At 40.3% G+C, this 23,602-nt stretch overlaps 1 protein-coding gene across 1 annotated transcript; it reads left to right on the top strand.

Annotated features, from left to right (window-relative positions):
* Positions 1-11,845: 11,845 nt before the first annotated feature.
* LOC111246564 (toll-like receptor Tollo) lies at positions 11,846-17,502 on the top strand. Its single transcript, XM_022796369.2, has one exon. It carries the CDS (start codon positions 12,179-12,181, stop codon positions 15,836-15,838), a length of 3,660 nt encoding a protein of 1,219 aa, XP_022652104.1. The 5' UTR covers positions 11,846-12,178; the 3' UTR covers positions 15,839-17,502.
* The last annotated feature ends 6,100 nt before the right edge of the window (positions 17,503-23,602 follow it).

Below are 23,602 nucleotides of genomic sequence, written 5' to 3'. Positions count from 1 at the left end.
GCTGCTGAGCCATCAAAGAGGCGGCCCACGAGATGAAAGCTTCCCCAGCGGCCGCGGAAAAGAGGTTTATGGGCTTCTGCACTTCGGAGTTTATCAAGCCAATATGGCCACATGCTGAGTATGGTAGAACAATTTAATATGAACAAGCAAAAGCTAGCTGGCTGGCTGGCTGGCTGGCTGGCTAAAGCCCAGCTAAGTTAAAGTCACGCTCGTCTAAATCTTTGGATTTTGCTCCCCCACTCCTGCAAACAACATGTCAGCCACTGTAACGCAAGTAGACTCCAATCTCAGCCTAGCATTATCACTAATTATAAGAGAGGCCTGGTAGAGAAGAAAGACAAACGCTCGTAGAACTCAACGTCAGGATTCAAGAACACCTTACCTAATGAAACCGCTCAGGTTGTTACGTAATTCGTATAAACATCTGAGAAGTTAATTCTACATTTCGCATGCTAGAATATTTAGGAGAATTAGGGAAATTCAATATTGATACTGAAGACCACAAACATTCTTCACTTCAGACATGTCTCAAACGCTGACTCCATATGTTTTTACGTTCTTAGAAATGCTTCTAACTAAGCGCTCATTAAAAGATGTTTCGGCAGAATTAATTTTGTAGCCGGACATATCATCACAATGCTCCTGTGCGAAACATCAGACAAATTTCTAGCTTCGCTGTCTATATGAACTTCTGTATTGGTTACTTTTGCTCACTGGCATCCATCCATCCATTTTCAGAAGGAAATTTATAAACGTTGCAAAAAATGCAGCAGGAACCAGCAGTTGATAGGACAAGAATAAGACAGGGTCCATTTGTTATTGTCTTATTCATGCGCAGATTGATTTCGTTACAAATCGTTGCTTCTTTTTCACGATAATATCCTACCGTGTTTTTTTTTTTTCCTCAGGATTAAATGTCAATCAATAGTATTTACGCAAACGGCACAAAGTCAATGGAAACTTCCATAACTAGATTCCGTATGCCGTGGCAAGTTTTCATATACGCGTATAATATATACTAGCCTAAATCTAAACTAACCAACAAAATGGCATCTATTATTTTGATTAGCTCGTGTTTGTCCGCGATTCAATGAGAAGTTCATCTTTTCATAATCTCTTTATTCCGGCGAAAATTATGGCGATGAGAGCACCTGGCAGCGGATCTACCAATGTTAGAACGTTGCCCAAATGTGAACCACGATGACCGCCTGGGACCGGTCAGCAAAGCAACGTCATACGCCTTTGCTAGCCAATTAGAGAAAGCTACCTGCTGACAGAGTTTTTCGTGCCCAACAGGACACTGCGAAATTCGATTAATCGACCCATATCGGTTCGTGACAGAAGTTCCATTTCACATATATAAAATCAGACATTTAGTATTTAATTTATTCTTGAAGCAAACTAATTTTTCGATAAGATCTTTTTAATTACGAGGGATAAATCTGTAACGAGTGCCAATGGAAGTCCTTTTTTTTGCGGCCAGCAGAAAAAATGGCACACGCCGCTGCTACCGTATGCTAAGCGTCCGCAATCAAGACTCTTCATTGACGCACATATCATATGCTGTTTCTGATGAGTAAAAATGAACTTATTCCACAGTTATGATTAACAATTTTATTAATATCATCGTTACTTCTGTGTAGCCTGATAACATGGCGCATGGGTGAGCGCATGTTGCGTTTGGCGGTAAACGTGCCGCATTGTATATCTAGTAAATTATATAATGTACCAAAGACATCGTATCCGTTCACCGTAACATAGTGACAACAAACATGGTGGACACTGGATACTCTGACGCGAAGCTTCGTGGTAATAGCCATGTCGTTGCCTTTTTAGTAAATGTTATGTCTATGCCCCTTTGTTTTGGGGTCTGCAACAAACAATCAGGCAGGCAACTAACAGGGGGCGAAAGGTACATCACGACGCGAAAATAATGTTTCACCATTCATGCAAATGGAAACTTTCTAACAGTTCAATTGGCTGCTCTTCCAAGCCATAAATAACGACGCTCGCCAAAGATGATGTGAAATGTGACTGTTACATGTACATATGATATATAAACGAAAACACAGAAAGGATTAAATCACGACAAGCGAATAGCAATATACCAACACGCAAAAAAAAAAGTCATAAAGGTCCTGTCACGTTAACCTATTAAATTGACTATGCCTACAACGGTGGTCGGCCGATTGATTCGTATATCATATAGCGATGTACATGAATGAAGACGTGTTTATTATGGGCCATTAGCGACTGACGACTAGGCGGTGGTTCGAGTCACGAATATGTGCCGCTATCTGGATGATTACGCTGCCAGCTGCTGTTGCTGCCAGCTGCTGTTGTTACAACGGAAGTCGAGCACCAAAAACTGTGTTTTTGTCTGTGTGCATTTTATGAACGCAGGCCCCGTTTCACAGTTCGCCTGTGTTCCTGTTTTCGGCGGGGCTAAGTTACCTATAGAATTTTCAACTCTTTTACTTATATATTACGCAACTATACATAAGCAACTGTATATATATATATATATATATCTCGTCCCGTAATTACGTAACGTTACAATAATTGAGTATAGCCAGTTGTGCAATCAACAATTTGGTCGGCTTATCTAATTGAATACCGTTAGTCTTTGGGTCAGACAATAGGCTTTTTAAGTTTCGTCTAGTTGATATTGGCCGAAAGCTGACTTGGCATATATATGTCACTACGACGTCCGCTAGGCTTATTTGATCTTCAAAATTTCAGGAACAGAGTTAACAATTCTTCGACCTCGAAAACCCAGACCTTAAAGACTTCGGTTGCGAACACTCGAAACTAAGGCGAAGAGTTTGGTCTTAATCTTTCGCTGGTGACGAGACAAAGAACGGTGACCTGTTAACTAAATTTCCCAGACGTTATAAAATATTGTGATTGACTTAATGGAGGCGTTGTCCGATAGCAAACCTGAAGCCAAAACGAGAAAACAATCCAGTAGGATAACATGTCCGAGTGAACAGTAAATATGACATTAATTTAACTGAAAAGGGGTGTGGCTATGTCGACTGATGTATTGTTTTGTATGAAGTAATAGGTGAGTGAGAATGTGTTAGACAAATATCTATCTATCTAGTATATAGAAAAATGTAAAGATTGTTATAATTCTTAATTTAATATTTGATTAGGAGTTGCAAATTAAAGGGAACCCTATAAATGGACGAACTCAAACAAATTAAGCAGCATGTACTCTCATTTTAAATCACAGCTGAATATTTTTTGGAAGTGTTTTTCTAGTGGCTCAGCAACAAATTTTGTCGGCATCAAAAGATGAAAAACTCAGAAAAGCCTGTTCAAAAAAATATCAGTTTTCGGTATCAACTAATCTATTACAAACATTAGGACTGTTGCTACTAAGAGCTGAATTGAGAACTATGTCCTGGCTCACGATTCGTACGTTGACCGTCTTCCGCTGTTTCATGGAGTTGAATTTATATCACCACATTGTGCACCTAATCATGTGTGCGGCTGTTTTCAAATACACATTTTGACTTAATAACTTTTGCCCTAACTCTCATTATCAGCTTATATAATATGAAAATCGTCAAGTTACCCTGATGATGTCATGATTCCACTAAAAACAGCTATATCATACGCTAAAAATTTTTCTAGTTCCGGCATTCATTATATTGATTCTTTTTGTGATTACACACGCGTATGCCAACACACAAAACATTTTATTTACGAAAATGGTGATCCTTTGATATCTCCGACACACACTTTATTTCCGCGTATCCTCCTTTTATACTAGACAGGTTTTCTACTCTAAGCTAAAATAACTAACGAGCTTTCCCATGGGAAATATCGAATCGAATGACAAAATTATGGAGAATTTTGATAGTATCATAGCAGAGAAAGTATCATAGCAGAGAAGCAGTAGTTAGCAAAATAGTTTAACTGCGCAACTTTCACAGCTCTTCTAACAGTGTATTGTAGATACTTGTTGAGTTGTGGGGATTCGTTTGCCAAACCAGCGTTAGTGTATACACTTTTAGAAACCGCAGGACAAGCAGACAGACAGACATACAACAACTGCACCCCCACCCACCCACCCACCCACCCCTGGTGAGAACGCTTGAGGCAAAGGCGTCTCGGAAAATATAAACTCAGAAGGCCATGTGCAGGACGCACTGGGCGTAACGCAAACATTTGGAACAGCAAATAAGGTTACGAGGCCATGCGTGCGATCGTTTCTGGACTCCGCCGCAGTTGAGTTCCACATAATATAATGCAATTCGCTGAGAGTCATCAGCGTTCTCTCGTCGTTATATTTATGTAGCTGATAGATAAAAAATACTGCTTGAATATCTGCATTCCAGGAGGTTCACAATGGAGGAAACACAAATTATTCGAACTACTTTTGAAATTGCGATTAGCAAGAAGTATTGGGCACAGAAGCATACTTTATAATAACTATGTGTTGTTATAATAACTGGATATTATCAGCGAAAACCGTTTTATAAGATGCAAGTTCGAAATAATGCTGCCGTTAAGATTCTGGGTTTCATCCAAAATGTGTCCGAAGTCGCCCTTATCGGTAAGAAATTTTCCAGGAGGTTGGCTTGATGCAAAGTATTGCAACTGACCGATGTTCCAATATGTTTTGTCCCACTGCTACAAGAGCTTGCTGCGTATATGATCTTGTATCTATATTAGAAAATGTTACTTAGTGTTTTGCAGGATCAGTGTTTCAGGCCATTCATAAATGAAGAAAGGATGTTATTAATAACGAATTATTATAACAAATATCTAGCTGAAGTTTTGTCTGTCCTTCCATACACACAACCCACATGTTTTAAAAACGGGTTATGGAAAATGTCAAGGGGCTTTGTGACATAATCTTCGACCTCTATGAAAAGCAATCTTACGACAGGTGAACGTTGTGCTAGTTCAGTAAAGTCATTACCTTCCATTTCTGCATTTCCTAATACTTACCATAGACTACGACCAGTTGTGATCCTCTGACTTGACATTAGTTGCACCGGCAAGGCTTATATGTATATTTCCCTAATGTTCATTGCTATTGACAAGCAGCAAAGGCAAATACGGCGATTAGGTCTGTTGTTTACACTTCAAATAGCCCAGCAGAGTGCATAGAAAAAGTTTGTATTCCTTCCAAAACAGCTAAATCGGCTGTTTCATGGAAGCTTCAAAGTTATGAGCAAATATGTAGCAATTAATACCAGTACGAAATAATTAACGAAGTGAAGACCGCCACAGACACGTACCCATATCATAAATTATCCTGCTAGGTGCAGACTGCCTAACAGTGACGTACGAATAGGTATTTGTTGCAACAGGCCACCATCTGTTAGATAGCGTACAATTTCCCACGAAAGGATTAGAAGGAATAAACTTGCTTGACAACAGGGCGAAGTCAAAGGGAGCTGTCGACTGAGGTCCAGTAGAATGCTGGGCTCAATACTCGTCCATTCTTAAGCTTTTTTGGGCCAATTTGCGTGGTTACAATACAGCTTTCGTTTTTGCCCTGTTTCGTCGCACTTTGTTCCTCATCACTCTGCCTTGACGACAAATGAACGTGTCGCTAGCAGGGAAAGCTCTGTTGAGGCTCTTATCGCGTAGTTGGTCGTCCACTCAAGTTTCGTTGTCGTCCTCTACAAAGATGTTTTGTTTTTTTTTTTCATTTTGGGCCTAGGCGTGTGGAAATGAGTTGATCAGTATCCCCACTCCCGGCAGACTTCTTCGCAGACCCCACAGTCAAGAGAGCTGATTGTGCCAGTGACCATCTCGCTAACAAGCCTAAATATAAGAGCGTGCTTCTTTGTCAGTTCACTTGTCAACGATAGGAATCGAAAACAAACACACACAAATACAGCTTTTCCAGGATGTTTTCTTGCTACGACTGGTTACTGTCTTAGCTCTAAGGATAGTCTCAACTGGTAATAATTGTACTACTAATAAGAAGCGTAGTAGTAATAATGCTTACAATATGAGATCAGCCAGAAGTAAGAACTACTATTTTGCTATTCCTGGGAACGAATAGGGCCCATCGTAACAGTTTGTCTTTCCGAAGCCCGCAGGGCATTTGCTTAAAGCGTAGGGCGTTCTTTTATGGTAGGATTTAATTTACAAATCTCTCAACTTGCATATAATCGAATTCTTTATTCATATTAGAACCGACTGTGTAGAATGAACTCATCTACAGAATATAGACATTTGCTTATTAATGACGTGTAACAACCACCAATGCCGTTCGCTACTGGGCCTGCTCTATCTGCTGCGATCTCCCTGGGTATTGATGTTTTTGTCTTCCATACGGTTGTATGCAGCCCCTATGTTCTATCATCTAACAGCATAACTGCTTTAGATATTTTTCAATTGGAATCTCATCACCTGTCGAGCTCATCGCTATATGACGATAGGATCTTATGACTAGAGGATCACACTGTTTTTTGGTAGAAGAAAAGAAAGAAAACTTTAGATGTAAAAAGGACGCATATTTTGTAATAGTTAAAATAGAAGAATATCACGTTTTTTAGGATTACACTTAAAATCAGGTTGTACGTTGATATGAAAAAAAACATGCATTATTTTATTAACGTGCCTTAGTTGATTTTTTTGAATAATTGACATTGTATCAATGATCATAAGGAAAAGAAAATCAGAGTTAATAGTAACTCAGCTATTATCTTGCTTCTAATCAAAAACTGTTCCAAACAAATACGCGTTTCGAATCGACACTTCTAAGGCACGAATCAAGCCAAGTATACAGTACATAGTAGAACGAATCTTTTCATTCATTAATAATTAAAAGAAATTCAACACAATTTAGCTAATTATAGATACTTCATCATTTAGGAAAATTTTTCAATTAGATTCAAGTATGATTAAAACCAAATCACTTCCTTTTCAGGCCACGGACCATTATTTTTAAACTATGTATGTTTCGAAGTGCATCACGACATTGGGAGAGAAATATAAGTCGAGCAAATAAGGTATGTGAAATTCAGCCAAAAGCGCTCGATAATTGACTTATTTTCTCGAGTTTATTTGTCGTAGATCTATCTTACAAATAAAATTTTTTGAGTTTTCATCTAAGCAGCGTTAAGGTCGGGATAGATGACGTTTTGTGCTCAGGCTCAGAGGACACACTGAAGGGCAGCAGCCCCCATGCACGGAATTATCTCGACTGGAAAAGAGGAACAGTTGACTAAGGTGACCCCAGCCTGATGGTCTGGTGGTCACTCTCTATTATCAGCCTATAGTACCGTTGAATGAAGCTCTGGGCTCGTTTGAGGTGAACATTAAGAGAGGAACAAGGAACTTGTGGGCAGGGGTCTCTGCAGAAATTGGTCTAACCGCTGCAGATAAACCCCACATTCGACCTCCGTAATATAGATCTTAAGCTTTGATGGCTCTGGTACGTAGGTTGTACTATTTGAACCCTATGAAAAATTCTAGTAAATGGTTTTGATCAGACTTATTATGCAAGGAACATTTGATACATATACATGTATATATATATATATAAACTTCTAGTTACGGTGAAGAGCAGACAGTTACCAGTTCGGATCCCTGATGTATTTTCAGCGTCCGATCAACATCTTAGTCCTCCATCAACTAGTTGACGAACGGCCGGAGATCACACGCGTACCGCACGCGGAGCAAGCGCTAGTAGAGCGCACGAAGTCGCCAGACGTGGAGCATAATGACTCTAAAAAGAAACATGCCGGGGGCGTTCTGCGACGATTAACGAAAGCATGAGAGTTCCAGGACAGTTTGAAGAATCCGGCGAGGTGGTCAATGCCAGGATGAGATACCATTGGCATATGGAGTTACGAAGGGAATACGCGAATGCTGCGCGCACGCGACATAAGTAGTAGCGGTGGCTGAACGTTACGGTCAGGAATATAAGCAACCGCTGCCAGTCCGGAGACGGTTGGAAACTAAATACCCTAGTTGCTAGCCACTACATATTCAGTTTCCGGCCAAGTTCTTCACAAATATATATTAGTTCAGTAATAATTCTTGTACCATTCATCTGGGAACATCAGGAAAGGTAACAGGTGGCAGGGGAAACGCTGGGACTTTAACCTTAATTGTTCCTACTTTCATAGTATTCGGCGATAAAGTTGTCTGGCAAACCAACTTCTTCATTCAGCGGTCACAGACGAACCATTTCGACTATGTACCCACATAACAATCGGACATCGCAATCAAACAGCTGCTACTATCGTTGTTGTCATTACTGCTTTAGAGGAAGCTCTCTACCATTTCCCCAAGAACCGATGCCTTACTCACCCGGTGCAATGATTGACGATAATTGTTTTGTCGACCTGGTTTGTCGTGCTCGACGTTCTGATCGACTGCTACGCTATATTGTTCCATTTGCGCTGGCATAAAAATTTACGGCTCCTTATCTGTATTTGAATCGCTCGAATTGCGAAAACAATAGCAATTAGTGAGTCGAAAAAGGCCTATAGTAAACACAGCGCCACAGATAAAGCCTACAGGATCGCTGAAACAACACCATTGCTGTCGGAGCCGTCGACTTCCTATTGAATGTCCTCTATCTATTCGGCCTTTTGTTGTGGATACCATACAGGAGGGTCTATAATTGGTCATGTTCAATTTGTGCGCATCAGTAGAGCTGAAAGGATTGCTCCGAACTAATAACTAAGGTTAAACAAGCCAACTTTAGTGCGAATACTACTTATGGATGCAGCTTGGGATGATAGTATTATAACATTGTTAGTACTGACACCAGCTCGAAGATGACCCATTCGTCAAGACAACAGTATGTCCGACAGGACACGAAAGCTCCAATCAAATCTTACGATCGTTTTGAACAAAATATGGCGGCGGTACTTTCAAGTCTTGTATCATGAGCTATTTTTTGACTTATCGATGATATAGATATTGGCCAAGAAATGCATTTTTTTTTTTTTTTTTTCGCAATTAAATCTTCCAAATAAATTTCTAGTCATTTTAGAAAATTACTTTACAATTTTTCAAAATTTCTTGAAAATAATGGCCACGAAACACAATAATCGTATATTAATGAATACAATTAAAAAAATGTTTTAAACCATGCACTGAGGGAATGTTTATACGTACGTAATATGTTTCCATTTGAATGGGCTTTTTTTGACGAAACGTGCAGCCTGCGTTTCTAAGTCTTCACTGAGCGCGGCACTTATTCAGAACTGTAAACGTTATTCGCTGCCTGGATTTAAAATATATACAAGCTGTTTGTTTAGCTACTTATCTATGGAGGCTGATATCTGTCTTGTAGTTTTCCCATTTTTCTAATCCCTATTCGGCTATTTATGGTGCCTACATAGACGGTACACATTAGTACGCGGATGAGCGAATGCTTTTTTCTCCGCCTGATTGTGTAATGTATATTATGTACGAAAGTCATCAGTGGAAGCCCTCTCAGATATACTGCTTAGGCGGCTTACTTCCGAAGTATGAGATAGTTCGAATGAGGGAACTTCAGAGGATTTTGTATAAACGAGTACTAACAATGTGTAGGTAAAGTGGACTACAGATAGCTATAAAGCTTCATATTATCGTCATAATCATCTATAACTATGTTTTTATATACAAAATATGTTATATATTTTTATAACAAATTTAATTTTCAGCAACCTTCACTGAGATTATTGTTCAGAAATATGATATGCAGACAACAGCATGGCCTCAATGTATATCTTGATTTTTTTTTTATTCTGCTAGGCCTGCTTGACCTCAAAAACAGTAATATTATTGAACAATGGTTTACCTGCTTTTATGGACGAACAATTCGAAAGATCACTTGCGGGGATATCGCATTGAATGCTGGTTATCCTAGTATCACGGTTAAATCTGCGTCGGGTTAAATATGAATTGAATTGTAGAAGAATGTGTTAAATATTGGACTTCTCACCTCAGTGAAGCTCATGATGATCTATATGTCATCAAAACGCACTCCTGACTTGAGTGATGGGGTATTGTAATCCAGACTCAATTCAAACTCCGTTGTCACCCCTCTTAGTGAGAACGTCAAGGTGCTATCAACTGGTCGATTGGATACATAGTACATGCATTTTTTTTTAAGTAATCTTCCGTATTTTGCAAATACAGTGATAAACTCGGCAACGGGTATTACTGAGGTATCTCTGTCTCTAGAGCCACGCAAAAACTAACATTAGACCAAATTACCCAGTCGACCAAATACTAGAGGCTCATTTGCTTTTTCACACGAAGGCTCCGGTTTTGTCACGCTCTGTTTTTGTCATAACTATATTCAATTGTAATCACTGAATAGTTAGAAAAGAGCTGCAGTGCCATTTTATTTACAAATGCACGAACTATGACGTCAAGTTTGTATAGCGTCAAAATGTGGGACCGGATCGCTTGTCGACAAGTTTTTATATCGTAAGTAATATTTACTGTAATAGGTAAACTGGCGACAGCGTACGTCTCCAAGCACCACAGTACCACATCAGATTGTTCCGGTAACAAATACGAAGTTACAAGTACGTTAGAAATCAGTATTTGTCCTTTTTTTAGGAGCACAGTTTTCGTCAATGATCATCTATTGTATAAAGTTACCTGGCTACAACTTGAAAAGTAGTAGGTACATACGTTGTTCTATACTGTGAACAAGTATAATAGAAGGAACGCCTTTTGGCTTATCGTTTTATACTGAAACATCTCAGCTTAGAGATTCGATTTATAGCCGATTCAGGAACATGCTCGCTAGGTTCTTGCACTAGATAGCAGTTTTCTCCGCTGGGATACGAGGCCGGTTAAATTCATTGTTTTGCAAGAACAGTGACCACTGGCAGTGTTATCGTTATAACTGTCCGGAGTAAATTTCGTTTTTTAATTGATATATTTATTAAACAAATTTAGCGTCTCGTACATAGTGGACATCTCATGATATCAAACCGAATTATATACACCTACAAGACATCCGGTTAATACTGCTGTTGGCATCAGGTAATTCTCCTTGCATTACCTGTAAGAACAAAGACCGTTAACCCAACGGTTTGTTTGGCTTTTTTGTTTAACAAACGGCACAGACGGACGACTGCTACTACTACTACTACTACTACTACTACTACCACTGTTGATCAGTTTCGAAATTAAGCTATTAAAAAACACAAAATTAAGCTAGCGTAAAAACGCACTGGAGTAAGTCAAGCATTCGAGGGCATTTTCGTTCGACATACGACTGTCGTCACTTTCCCTTCACTATTATTATTTAAATGCATACACTTATTTTTAAGTATTACCTATTGGCTTGAGTTTTATTTGATTTGATTGGTTGGTGCCGAAGCCATCTATACCCTAAGTTCAGTGCCCCTACTAGAACCGAAATGATTTTGAAGTGGGCCTCTTTACGCCCGTGTTGTCCTTGTTCAGATGCTGATAATATGCTCTAGCGCCGAGCTTGGAAAGTACCCACGACTCTCGGCCGCCACAACTAACCTCAACCAACAAAGCGCCTATAAAGTAGTGCATTGACTTTGGCTTATGCTACTGGGTCGTTGGACCACCTGTTTTGAACTATTTTACTGTAAAAGAGTCAGTCCTTATTATTATCTATTCGATCTGAATAATAATCAAGCTGTTACAGCTGGACCACGAGAACAACGACTTTCAATATTAAACGATCCGAATAATAATAAATACGTTACATACTGAGTTATCACGATAAGAAAAAAAAAAATCGACCGGCAAGACTTTGTCCCATGCACACACAGTATCACGCTCGCTCACTTTTTCCAATTCATTGACTCTTTCCACATTGGGAAAGCGGAGCCGTGACTCGACCTTACGATTGAACGCGCCAGTCGTGCGATCGCTGTGTAGTGGATGGTGTCGTGCCGCAGTTACAATGCAAATTTAACACCTCGATTTAATGTTAAATAGAACTAACTGTATAGACGAAAAGCTCGCGTCCAGCTAAACATGATTGATGATGTTAGAATTGTGACTTACCGCTCGATTACGAGTACCTTGCAACGTTCTATCTTCCAAGTTTGGCTTCAGTCCTGCGGCTAGACAATGTTACCAGTCGGATGTAGCGAATCGGTGATCATAACCAGATAACGCAGACGATACGCGAAGCTTTCCTTCGAGGTATAACTCAGCAACATTTGTGTTGTGTATCCCTTAGCTATTAAACCCAACAATGGAAAGGCATAGTCCAAGGGACATTTTCTCGACACTTGTGACTACCGTTATAACCTGCGTATTGCTATGGTGCAGTTTAAATATGGGCGCAGGTGCCCACTACGTTTGTGTCGAAAATTGCGTTTGGGAGCCAATCTCGATAAACTCCACTACCCTCTCTGTGACGTGCAATTTAACAACGTTACAGGGAAAACCGAATCCAATAAACTATTCACTAATCATGCCGGGTTACAATGTGCGCTTATCTATTCGTTGTACGGATGCCAGCGTGCAGATATCTCATACGAATAGTTTGCTTGAAGGCTCATTCAAACACCTACGCAATTTACAGTCGCTCAGCATAGAAAATTGCCATCTCGACAGACTGCCGCTTAAGACATTTCAAGGGCTCGAGGGTCTCAAAAACCTCACTGTAAAAACGCTCAACACCGAACGAAGCCATTTGTCGCTTTCGGTATCACCAAAAACTCTTCTACCGCTTAGACAGCTTATATCGCTTGACTTTAGTGAGAACAATATTGAGTGGCTCCCGAATAAATTTCTATGTGGGCTTAACCATCTTCGGTTCGTCAATTTGACAGGAAATAAATTTGCAGACGTGTCAAATATGGGTCTTTCCTCTGTGACAAGTTGCAGCCTTATGGTCACTAGATTAGACGTTGGCTTCAATCAGCTAAAGGCGCTACCCGAACGTGGCTTCGCGTCCCTTACTCGCCTAGAAGAACTACGTCTGGATCATAATCAACTAGCCAGAGCAGAACCGACCGCTTTGAGGGGTCTTGCCCAACTTTTACATCTTGATATGGCCCACAATGTGCTGGTAGCCCTTCCAGCGGCTCTCTTCCGACCGACGCCACGCCTACTAGAGCTATATCTACGAAACAACTCATTAAGTGCATTGTCACCAGCTTTGTTAAGTGAGTTAAAGGAATTGAGCATACTGGACCTGGCGTACAATCAACTGTCATCGATGAGTTGGCTTGGAAATCCTGACGGTTCTTCAAACCTGACACGACTCAGGGAGCTGGACCTTAGCCACAACCGGCTGATAAGCCTTAAGTCTGGTGTATTCCACGCGTTGGAAAGTCTACAGATACTTCAACTGCAGAATAACCTGATTGAGCACGTTGCCAACGGCACGTTTCAGGGTCTTAGCATGTTACAGTCGCTGGTACTAAGCAATAATCGCCTTCAACACATTGGCTTTCGTATGATGTTTGGCCTCGGTTTGTCGCTTACTGCACTTCACCTGGACGGGAATTACGTGGAAAGCATTTATGACGATGCGTTTCAGGACATGTCGATGCTTCAGGAGTTAAGCCTGGCAGGAAACAGGTTGATTGTTGTTCCCCAAGCTGTGTCAGTGTTAAACATGTTAAATTCGCTCAATTTATCGGATAACAATATTCAGGATATAACAAATGCCCCATACCAAGGTCTTACGAGATTGTTTGCTTTGGATTTCGTAGGAAACAACATCCGGAGCATTAGAAAGGGTGCTTTTAATAATTTGCCATCTGTACGAATTCTCTATTTGGCCCGTAACAACATTCAAGCTATTGAAAAAGGGGCTTTTGATAATCTACCTAATTTATATTTTCTTCGTTTAGACTCAAACATTATTCATGATGTAAGCAGCCTATTTACTAGCCTTCATGACTTAATCATGCTCAATATTTCGGTGAACCGCATCCGATGGTTTGACTATGCAATGGTTCCAGCAGGTCTTCAATGGCTCGATATTCATAACAATCAAATTGAAGCTCTTGGCAACTACTACGGTTTAGAGCATGTGTTGAAACTACGTACCATCGATGCGTCGTTCAACAGACTTACTTTCCTTAACTCATCGTCATTACCAAACAGCATTGAAAACGTCTTCCTGACACACAACCATCTACAACGTATTCAGCCATTCACGTTTCTGGAGAAACCAAATCTGGCTCGTGTCGATTTAACGCACAATCAGCTACAGGTGCTCAGCATGAGCACCCTTTGTTTAAGCGCGTCACCCAGCCGTCAGCCGTTTCCTGAGTTCAAAATAGCGAATAATCCATACTTGTGCGACTGTCGCATGGAATGGTTACAGGGACTGCAAAACTTTTCGACGCAAATCATCACTTCGATGCATAGTGCTTATCCAAGACTATATCCTCGTATCGATGATCTATCGAGCGTCATGTGTAAGCTTGGCTTCTCGAAACGAACTCGGATACTACCTTTAGTCAAAGCGAAGTCGGCCGAGTTTCTCTGTGAAATCAAGAGCCACTGTTTTTCAGTATGCGATTGTTGTGAATTTGAGGCCTGCGACTGTCGGATGGTCTGCCCGGACAACTGCAGCTGTTTCCATGACCAATCGTGGCAAACCAATATCGTTGATTGTGGCGGCCGCAATCAGGGTGTCATACCAAAAGAGCTACCAATTGAAGTTAGTGAATTGTATATAGATGGCAATCAAATTCCCACTCTTTATCCGCATTTATTCGTAAATATGGGAAGTCTGAAGGTTCTTTTTCTAAACAATTCAAATATAGTGTCGATTAAGAATCAGTCTTTTGCCAGCCTTCGGCAACTGCGTGTACTCCATCTGGAAGACAACCAGATTTCAGTATTTAGCGGGCATGAGTTCAATGGACTAACGAAACTTGTTGAATTATACCTATCAAACAATAGGCTTCATTACATCGATAACAGTACGTTTGCAGAACTTCAAAGTCTCGAGGTTTTACGTTTGGACCGCAATCGATTAATTGATATGTCTCTTTGGAGCTTGCACTGTAATCCACGCCTTACCGAGATCTATCTCGCGGCTAATCCTTGGTCATGCAACTGCTATTTCACTGAAGAACTTGCTCAATTTATCGTGTCTCACAAGAACACGGCCTGTGACCTCTTCCAGATGACGTGTGTGTACAATGCAACAAGAACGTTACCTCTGTGGGAACCGAATATGATCGACTGTCATCGACTTCCAAATGTGACGATTCCACAATTTCAGCCACAATTTCAGATTCGACGCATAGAAGACTTTCTGTCCGTTGCCTTCATAATAGGAGGCGTTGTTTTGTTCGCTTTATTCATCATCGCCATCGTACTGACCCCTTCTCGTCGCCGGATTAGTGTGTGTCTATTCAGCCGCTACGGGGTACGTATGTTCCACCGGGCCTCCGCCGAGGGAGATAAGCTATTTGACGCGTTTGTGTCGTATAGTAAAAAAGACGAGGCATTTGTAACTCAGGTACTGGCTCCAGAGCTGGAATGTGGCAGGCCGCCGTACCGCCTCTGTTTGCATTACCGCGATTTGTCACATACGGGCACGTACCTACAAGAGGCTATTCGGGAAGCAGTGGACAGCTCCCGGGGAACCATTGTCGTCTTATCGGAACACTTTCTCAAGAACGGGTCTTGCCGCCACGAGTTTAAGTCTGCCCACCTCGAAGTACTTAACAATAGTCATCACAAATTGGTCGTGATATTCCTCGGCCGGGTTTCCTACCGTGAGCTAGATCCAGATATTCGTGCATGGCTTAAACATAGCACGTTTCTGCACTGGGGCGAGAAGGATTTCTGGAACAAGCTGCGCTACGCAATGCCAGACGTGCGACACCGAAACAAAGCCATAAGGTCAGACCTCAACTTGGTCGCCGCATATATTTGACAAGAGAGGTAGTAACAGTTGCTGGACTATTCTTTCATTTCAGGCAGTACACAAAAGGTATTTAGCTGTGCACTAGGTTTGTCAGCAGTGCAGAGCAGCAGCTCGTCAACTTAAGGCCGTCACGGTCGGAATGACTGAGTTTGGATCAAATGGCTTACAAAGATCGAACACATTGGCCTGAATATAAGTAGCGATTCGTAAAGTTTATCAAGAGAGTCTAGCTAAGTTCAAAAACAAACGGTTCAATTTGGTGGACCCTTACGACCGGCATTGTTGACCACTGTAAATACATCCGCCAATATAAACAAGCCGATATACAACGACAGCGATCAGAATGAAGAAAATCTTTCATTATTACTTGGGCCTTCCGAACGCATGTAGAGAGACAAGGCTTTTTTTAAGGACAGGATATTCATTAATTGCTGTAGAAATCAATATTATTGTGTACGATAAAAATTAAGCTAAACAAGTTCCCAGAAGTGATCGGTATGTGTACAACGCTTGTCACATAAGTTCTACGGACATGCGAAATGGTCTACTGTAGCATTCGAGTTTTTGTCCTAATTATTACTTTTGGCTTATAATAACCAGATATATATAGATATACACATTTCATGTCCTTTGTCCGTTGACACAACGGATCATTCGAAAAGAGCAGGTACAACGTCGAAGACAGACGAAGACACAATTAGTTATGGACTCGGCAACGATGGCCAATCATAACGGATCTCTGTGATATTTCCAGTGCCATGTGATCTTTCACCAGAATATAAAAGAGACATTCGCTTGCACATGAATACAAAGTTTGTATTATCTTGAAGTACCGTTTCAATGGGCTGCCCCTTCTGGAGACAGTTATTACTCACCGGAAGTGGAGAAAGATTAGCGTGAAGTTTCACAAGTTCTTGAGGAACGTACGGTTATACAAATAACAGATCATCGTTTACCGCATACGTTACTACCGTGCTAACGTTTTTTCATACCAGAATCTAATTGTGAATATTTCCCGCAACCGGCAAAAACGTAAATTTCGTTGTATTTATAATATCACAAAGCTGCTGTTCGTCCATTGTTAACAAGGCATCTTTTACTTGTAACAATGCGACATGCTCGTTAGTCTTCCATCGTAACCTTCGGATAGATGTCGCTAATAAGCAATTAGTTGAGACAGAATAATTAAGCCTTAAAACATACAAATAAACTATTCAATCCACACGCTATAATAGTTTTAACATGTGACCTTCTCCGAGGCATTCTTTCCCATGTTAAGGTGTTTTTTGTATCATCTGAAAATTTGTCAGGCTTAGTGAAGGTTATTTTTCGTTAGCTAAGCGGCTGGAGACACCGTAAAAATATACGTGTTTTTGTGCGTTGCGGCTTATCAGTTCCAGCATACATTTTTTTTTTATGAAAAACGTACGTTTTTTTATTTACGCAAAGACTGTAAACCAGTCAACCACTGAATAATCAGACCTCTATTTGCAGTGCCGTGGAAAAACGCCAACTTCTATGAACTGCATAATGGTAGTAATGTAATATATGTAAAACCAACTAGACGAGATGTACAAAAACGTGTAAATGATATATGTAAATGAGTATAAAAAAGTGGTGGTATAAAAATAAAAAAGAATTGTCTTTTCGGTAGCAGAGTGCGCCATTTCAAATTATTTTCCTTTTCATTATTCAGTGAAATTATCTTACGATTTACATGATAAAATGGGACGGTCATATGTATATATATATATACGATTGACTGATATAATTACTGAACAACTCAGCAGCTCGGTCACCATGGACGTATTTTAGTAGCATCGACACGACTCATACGATTAACCGGAAGGCCTAAATTTGGGACTTCGAACATGGCATTGGCGTACCGCCAAAAGCTACTGACGCAAGTCATTATTTGGTATCCATGAAATATTATGAATTATGGTTTTCGGTTAGGTAATACTAGGACAGTAGTCCGATTGGACGTAGTTCAGATGCGACTCCGATCGGAAATCGTCGTTGATTCTATAGATGCTATCCGAAGAACGGCTACAGCGTCATTGCGTTAGTCTGTAAAACGTAGCATTATGAGTGGTAAGTCCTATCATAAAGTATCATGTATACGCCGTATATATACAATATATTATGGGGTAGATTGTTCTATTACCGTACCATTAAAATTAAAATGAAGCTTTAGGTAGCAGGAGGTATGCAAATTAGTTGTAGTAAACTTGGTGCATCGAAAAACATTTGTCCCCACGTTACACCACAGAGGCTTTGTAGAACTCTTCTGCAAAGACTCAGCCTCTAACGATGCTATAGAGTACGCCACTAGTCGAAAGAACGCGTCGTGGCAGCTCTTCAGGAAAGGGTCTACGATCACTCGGGGATCCAAATAGGATTAACAGGTCAGTAAAGGAAAAGCTACAGATCTTCGTTAAAAAACGATTGAATACTGCACGAGCTCTTTTATCGAACACTATATGTGTCAGTTTGTGTCCTACCGTTAGTATTATAATGGAACAAACACAATATAAGCGTTTTCACCTTCTTTTCGAGAAGACGGAAACATCGGGTCTCATAGGGTTTAACGAAAATGCTTATCTAGCACCTTTGCAATGTACAGATACTGTTGGGCAACTCGCCCATTATAGGCAAATCGACGTTGTTGCTGAAAGCAGATGCTTTCCTACCTTTGGTGCGGCCTAGTACAGCAAACAGGACATGCAAAACTAATTCAGCGCACCGCTCTGCAAGCAGAACGAAACAGAAGCGCATATTCATCTGTCGAATTACTGTTGTTCATTGGAGCTGGTTATTTACCTTACCTGCGTGCTGTTCATCTAGATACAACCTATCTGCGTATCGTGGCGCAACACCTACAAAACGGTATGTCAAAAGAAAAATCGATATTTGCTTTACGTACTCGTAAAAAATGCTTCATCCCGCGTATTTATTATCTGCATCCAACTTGAACCGATAAAGCCTCACGGACTTACTTTCACAAACACTTAAAAATGGCTATATTTCGGCGTTATATACAAAAGTAAAAGTTCGATTGTTAAACTCTAACTAATCCTCTACGCCCGCCACAGTCTCCTAACCGATAAGTATTCGTATCTAGCAATAACTAAACTTACGCGAATAACACCTACTATCGGCCAAAGGATGAAAAGTAAGTAGACGTAAAGTAAAACGATGTGACGTAGTCGAAAGTTTGAAACTCTAAAATAGCCTTAGCAGAATGTGACAAGCAAATGGTAATTAACGATAATGTTTGTCAACAAAGTTCATCTTTTCTCACGTGGCTTAAGAGGACGACGACGACGGCGGAGTTGGTGCCCGGGTCACCGCTTACCGATTAGCTAATTTGTCTACCGCTTGATTCGTGTAATTTCTTCCCTGTGTCGCTTCTCTTCAGATTTTAAAACCGTCTCGAAGAACGTTTTCACATGTGAGTTTTTGGTCACATTAATTTTCCTTACGATTGTCATATCTTTTACGTAGCCTCCACTGATTCTTTACTGACTCAATGCATGACCAGGTTTCCACCTTGTCAAAAGTGTTAAAGCATTATTGGCTTGTATGATTAGGTGAAGCGTGAAACATGGTGAGACATCAGACCAGGATTATGATTTTTTCTTCATAAATTTAAGACTTCAAACGTCTCCTCGAGTAGACCGATTCACGGATGCGCAGTTCCCGTGAAAATATGTTTCTATAGTGTGTGTCCCTTAGGCCAACACTTAGCATCGTTATTATGATTCAAAGTTACAGATTTACGGCACCTCTGTTTAGAGCTATTCTCGAAACGACTGACTCGGTTATTCCCTGGTCACTTACATTCGTATACAAACTACAGACTGGTTGATGGTTTCAGTTAATTAATAATTCAATTAATTCAGACAATCACATTTTCTTATCTTTCAAAAATTTTAAATCATAGTCAATGGCAAACCTCTATGTTTCGAGTTTGCAGTAGCATCGCCGTCAGGTATGCCATCATCGTTACACAAAATATGTCTATACTTAGATTCTACCCTGGACCACAACGTGCCCCTAATATTATGATATATGACTATATCAAATCGTCGACTACAACCATCGTCGTTAGAATACCACACCTTTTTCAGAGGTTTTTCTATTATAATGGTAGTATACATAGAACCAAATGCGCTATCCATTGTGTGATGATCGTTTGTGCAGTGCACGGAAGACTCTATACGGGAATAAGTTATTTACGTACTGCTTTTTGTCTTGTAACTTTTAGTAAAATATTGTTCTAAGATCTGGTACATGTTTTGATTGTCGAATATTGCTGTTAAATTTTAGAACCGTCCGCTGACACTTTCGTACGTCCGTTAATCAATGACGTCGAAGCTATCAGGAATTAGAGGGGTTTTTAGCCATTTTTTTTTCTCAGACAGCGTGTGTTGCGTATGCATTTCCAATTTCCTGAAGTTTTTTAATGATTTTTCTTTAAAACTTGGTCACCATGCGGGTGCTGGCTATGTCATGAACGGTTTAACATATTTCAATTAGCCCAATATATAAAATCGGGTTTTCCATGAGCGTGAAATGCTGACATGGCGGCGCGTTGCCCGAAGAATTATGCATGTGACATATTAATTTTAGGGTAACTGGGGTGGTAACCTCTAAACTAAAGACAGTTTTCACTGCCTGTAGGCTGAGTCCAATGGAATATATATTATTGGACTTTATATGTCCAAAGTGGAGAATGAGACATTTTTCAACCGATAGTTTTAAATCTAATCCATCGGACCCCTTTAAAAACTTGTTTAAGGTACGCTGTAGCAAGAAGACACCATTGCCTTCGATCGATTCTTGCATATATTTTTATATCATCTGCATATGTTTTAACACCACCGACAAGGATAGTATCTTTAATTTATCTACAAAGTACCCATGAGAGATCTCTTACGCTTTGAGGATAATCCAAGAATACTTTGGCGGTATCTGAGTATTTCCCATTGATTTCCATTGACACGGAGGATACGATCAGTAAAAAGTAGTTAAATTTATTCTATCAGTCAATCGTATCAGTCGAAATGGCGAAGCTGAGAGACAATTGAGGAGCTGCAAATGAGTCGCTCGTTCAAACGTTGCTTTCAAGCCGAAATATACCACGTCGAAACAGCGAGACATATCGATCAACTCTGTCCATGCGAATTTTGTTTCTAATAGCAGATCGGTGTTTCGTCCTGGTCTATGAGCGAACTGAGCGTCGATACCAATCTTTGCTCGTCTACGTTCTAGAATATGGCTGCACAGATGATGGCCTCCAGCAGTCTGCATGCTACTATAGTTAGCGATAGCGGCCCTTTGTTGGTAGACTCAGCCTTCGATACTCTCTTATGCACCGGGCTCATTATCACGATTTGTCGTATATTTGCCACTCAAGCACCTTCGATAGATTGCCTAAACGTTTGTATAGGTTAAAACTCTGAGCCGTTTAACTATGCATGATAAATGTTTGTCCGGGCTTTCGTTTGCTTTAAATTGCAGTTTCTTCAGGCCTTCAGGTATCTTTACTGGACTGACATTCACATTATGGACAATGAATATAACAGAGCTTTCAGAGAGCCGTAGAAGGTTCAAGTGGATTCGTCATATCTGTAGATTCGAAAGAAGCGGCGAGTATTTTCGACGATCATTCGTTGTTAACGCTCAGTGTACAACTATTATTTTATCTTGCACAGTTAGTTTTTTACAAATATAACTGTGAATCGCCCCCTTCTCTGATAACTCGTTGTTTTCTGATCATTTAATTTGCTTTTTTTCTGTGGCGACATTATCTCTCTAGAGATAAATATAGTTGAAATGTATATTTGTTAAGTTATGTCCATACTTTTTGCTTGTGTGGGACGTCAGCTAGTTGGTAAATTAGCAAACTTAAATTTTCGTACATAGTATTTATGTCCTCCAGATTAGACTCCATTGCGGCGTAATTTCCTTTTGTCTGGTCATGTCTCACTAATGAGTAGTTCGACCCAATTGGGTTGGAAAACATCTCAACGTTCGACGCTGAATCGTCGTTGCATAGAACAATTCCGACCGAGCTGTCAAGTTTGTGGTTTATCGGGTGGTATCAATAAGTGACGGGCACAGAAGCTGAGAAATTGTTTCTTTAGATTCATCCTCGCTTCAACCGGGTATATCTAAACGTTTTTAGTCGATGCGCGAAAGATTTAGATCGCTCGAAATAACTATCGTTTTTCATATTTTATTATTGTTCTATTTTTTTTTATTATTATAATGTGTATAATATATAATAATATAGTTTTATTATTATAATGCGGTCTACGAGATTATTAGTTGTGCCTATAGGCGAAGAGTAAACTAACACGAGCTGTACCATTCTGTGGAAGTACGATGCTACAGGGAACAGCTTCTAAAGAGACGGATGTTAAATTGATTGCCGAAAATGGTATTTTATTTCGTAGAACTATAACACCTTACTCTCCTAGCAATATTCTGTTTTTCTGGAATAATTCGAACAGGCCGTTATAGCTTAACTTAGCTGCAATGACTGAATTAAGCTGAAGTGGTTCCTGTTCTTCTATTTGTTCCTAGAAGAGCCATATCTCTGCTATTGGAATGATGTCTGCTTTCTGTACCTTTGACGAAGAGAGTCTGTAGCTCCATTGTTACGGAATTAACGCGCGTTTAAGAAGATGCTATTAAGACTCTTATCATCGCAGGTAGAAGCCGTTTTAGAGGTTCTTTAATTGCCCCTTTTTGTTGCAATGCTAACGGGTTTTCGCTTCACGTAGTGGTCAGCGGAATAGCTAATGCTTCAATTGCGCGCACGAATGTGCCAATCGGCCACAGCTTTCTGATTGAGCCGTTTTGTTCGCCTACGGCTGATGCGCTCTTCGCGAGATTTCCATGTTTTTCAGCAAATGATTATTTTCTTTTGTTAGGATCTAGCCGTAACTCTATAGCTCTTCATTCAGCTTGTTGCATTTCATTTTCGTCAGGCATAAAAATAGGTTTTCCGCAGTTCGTGCATACTTGTTTATTGGCCTTGCATGTGTTTCTCATTGCAAACCTTTCAAAAGATTCATTCGGATATTCACTCTATTTCTTTTTAATAGATTAGTATAGTTAAGCGTACCATTCGTTGCCAATCAATTTCTGGCTCAAGTCACTTTGACGACACCCTAATCGTTAGAACGCAGAACAAAGAGCTTACGTGAAATCTTCAAAACCCTCCTCAGCATCAGCTTGATCGAAAATTAATTATCTTCAATATATTCGCCTATGTAAACCACGAAACAATTTTAATTTAATGAATATTGCTTTGTTACAATGGAAATACTACCTTTGTGTGTAAACAATTTTCTCAGGGCATATTGAAGCAGCGCAGGCGCACTAGCACATGGCAAGTCCTTCTGAAAACTGAATATTTTTTTAAATTCTGTTCAGTTGTAACTAGAAGCGCTCTCACCTTGCACTGCTTACGAAAGAGGTCTAGGAGACCGTAAAGATTCTGGGTACATAAAGGGCCACTTACTTCAGCTGCCAGTGGCATTCGCATAAACCTTTTCGGTCGCTCCTTTTGCACCTAAACTTCCATGCAAACATTGTCCACAACGTGGTAGAACATCTCAAGAATTCGGCATATTCGATCAGTGCCAGCGGTTGTAGTGGTCGTGTTGAGGTCGCCCGTTTCTGACACGTTAGAGTTTGCCAGTTCCGTTCTGACAAATGCCTACGGCAAGACCGCGTGTTCCAAAGTGTAGACGATCG

This window comes from Varroa destructor, unplaced genomic scaffold (assembly GCF_002443255.2).
Source record: "Varroa destructor unplaced genomic scaffold, Vdes_3.0 BEIS01000003.1, whole genome shotgun sequence".
Taxonomy (NCBI): domain Eukaryota; kingdom Metazoa; phylum Arthropoda; class Arachnida; order Mesostigmata; family Varroidae; genus Varroa; species Varroa destructor.
The sequence above is the reverse complement of the archived record's forward strand: the minus strand, read 5'-3'. Positions and strand labels throughout refer to the sequence as shown.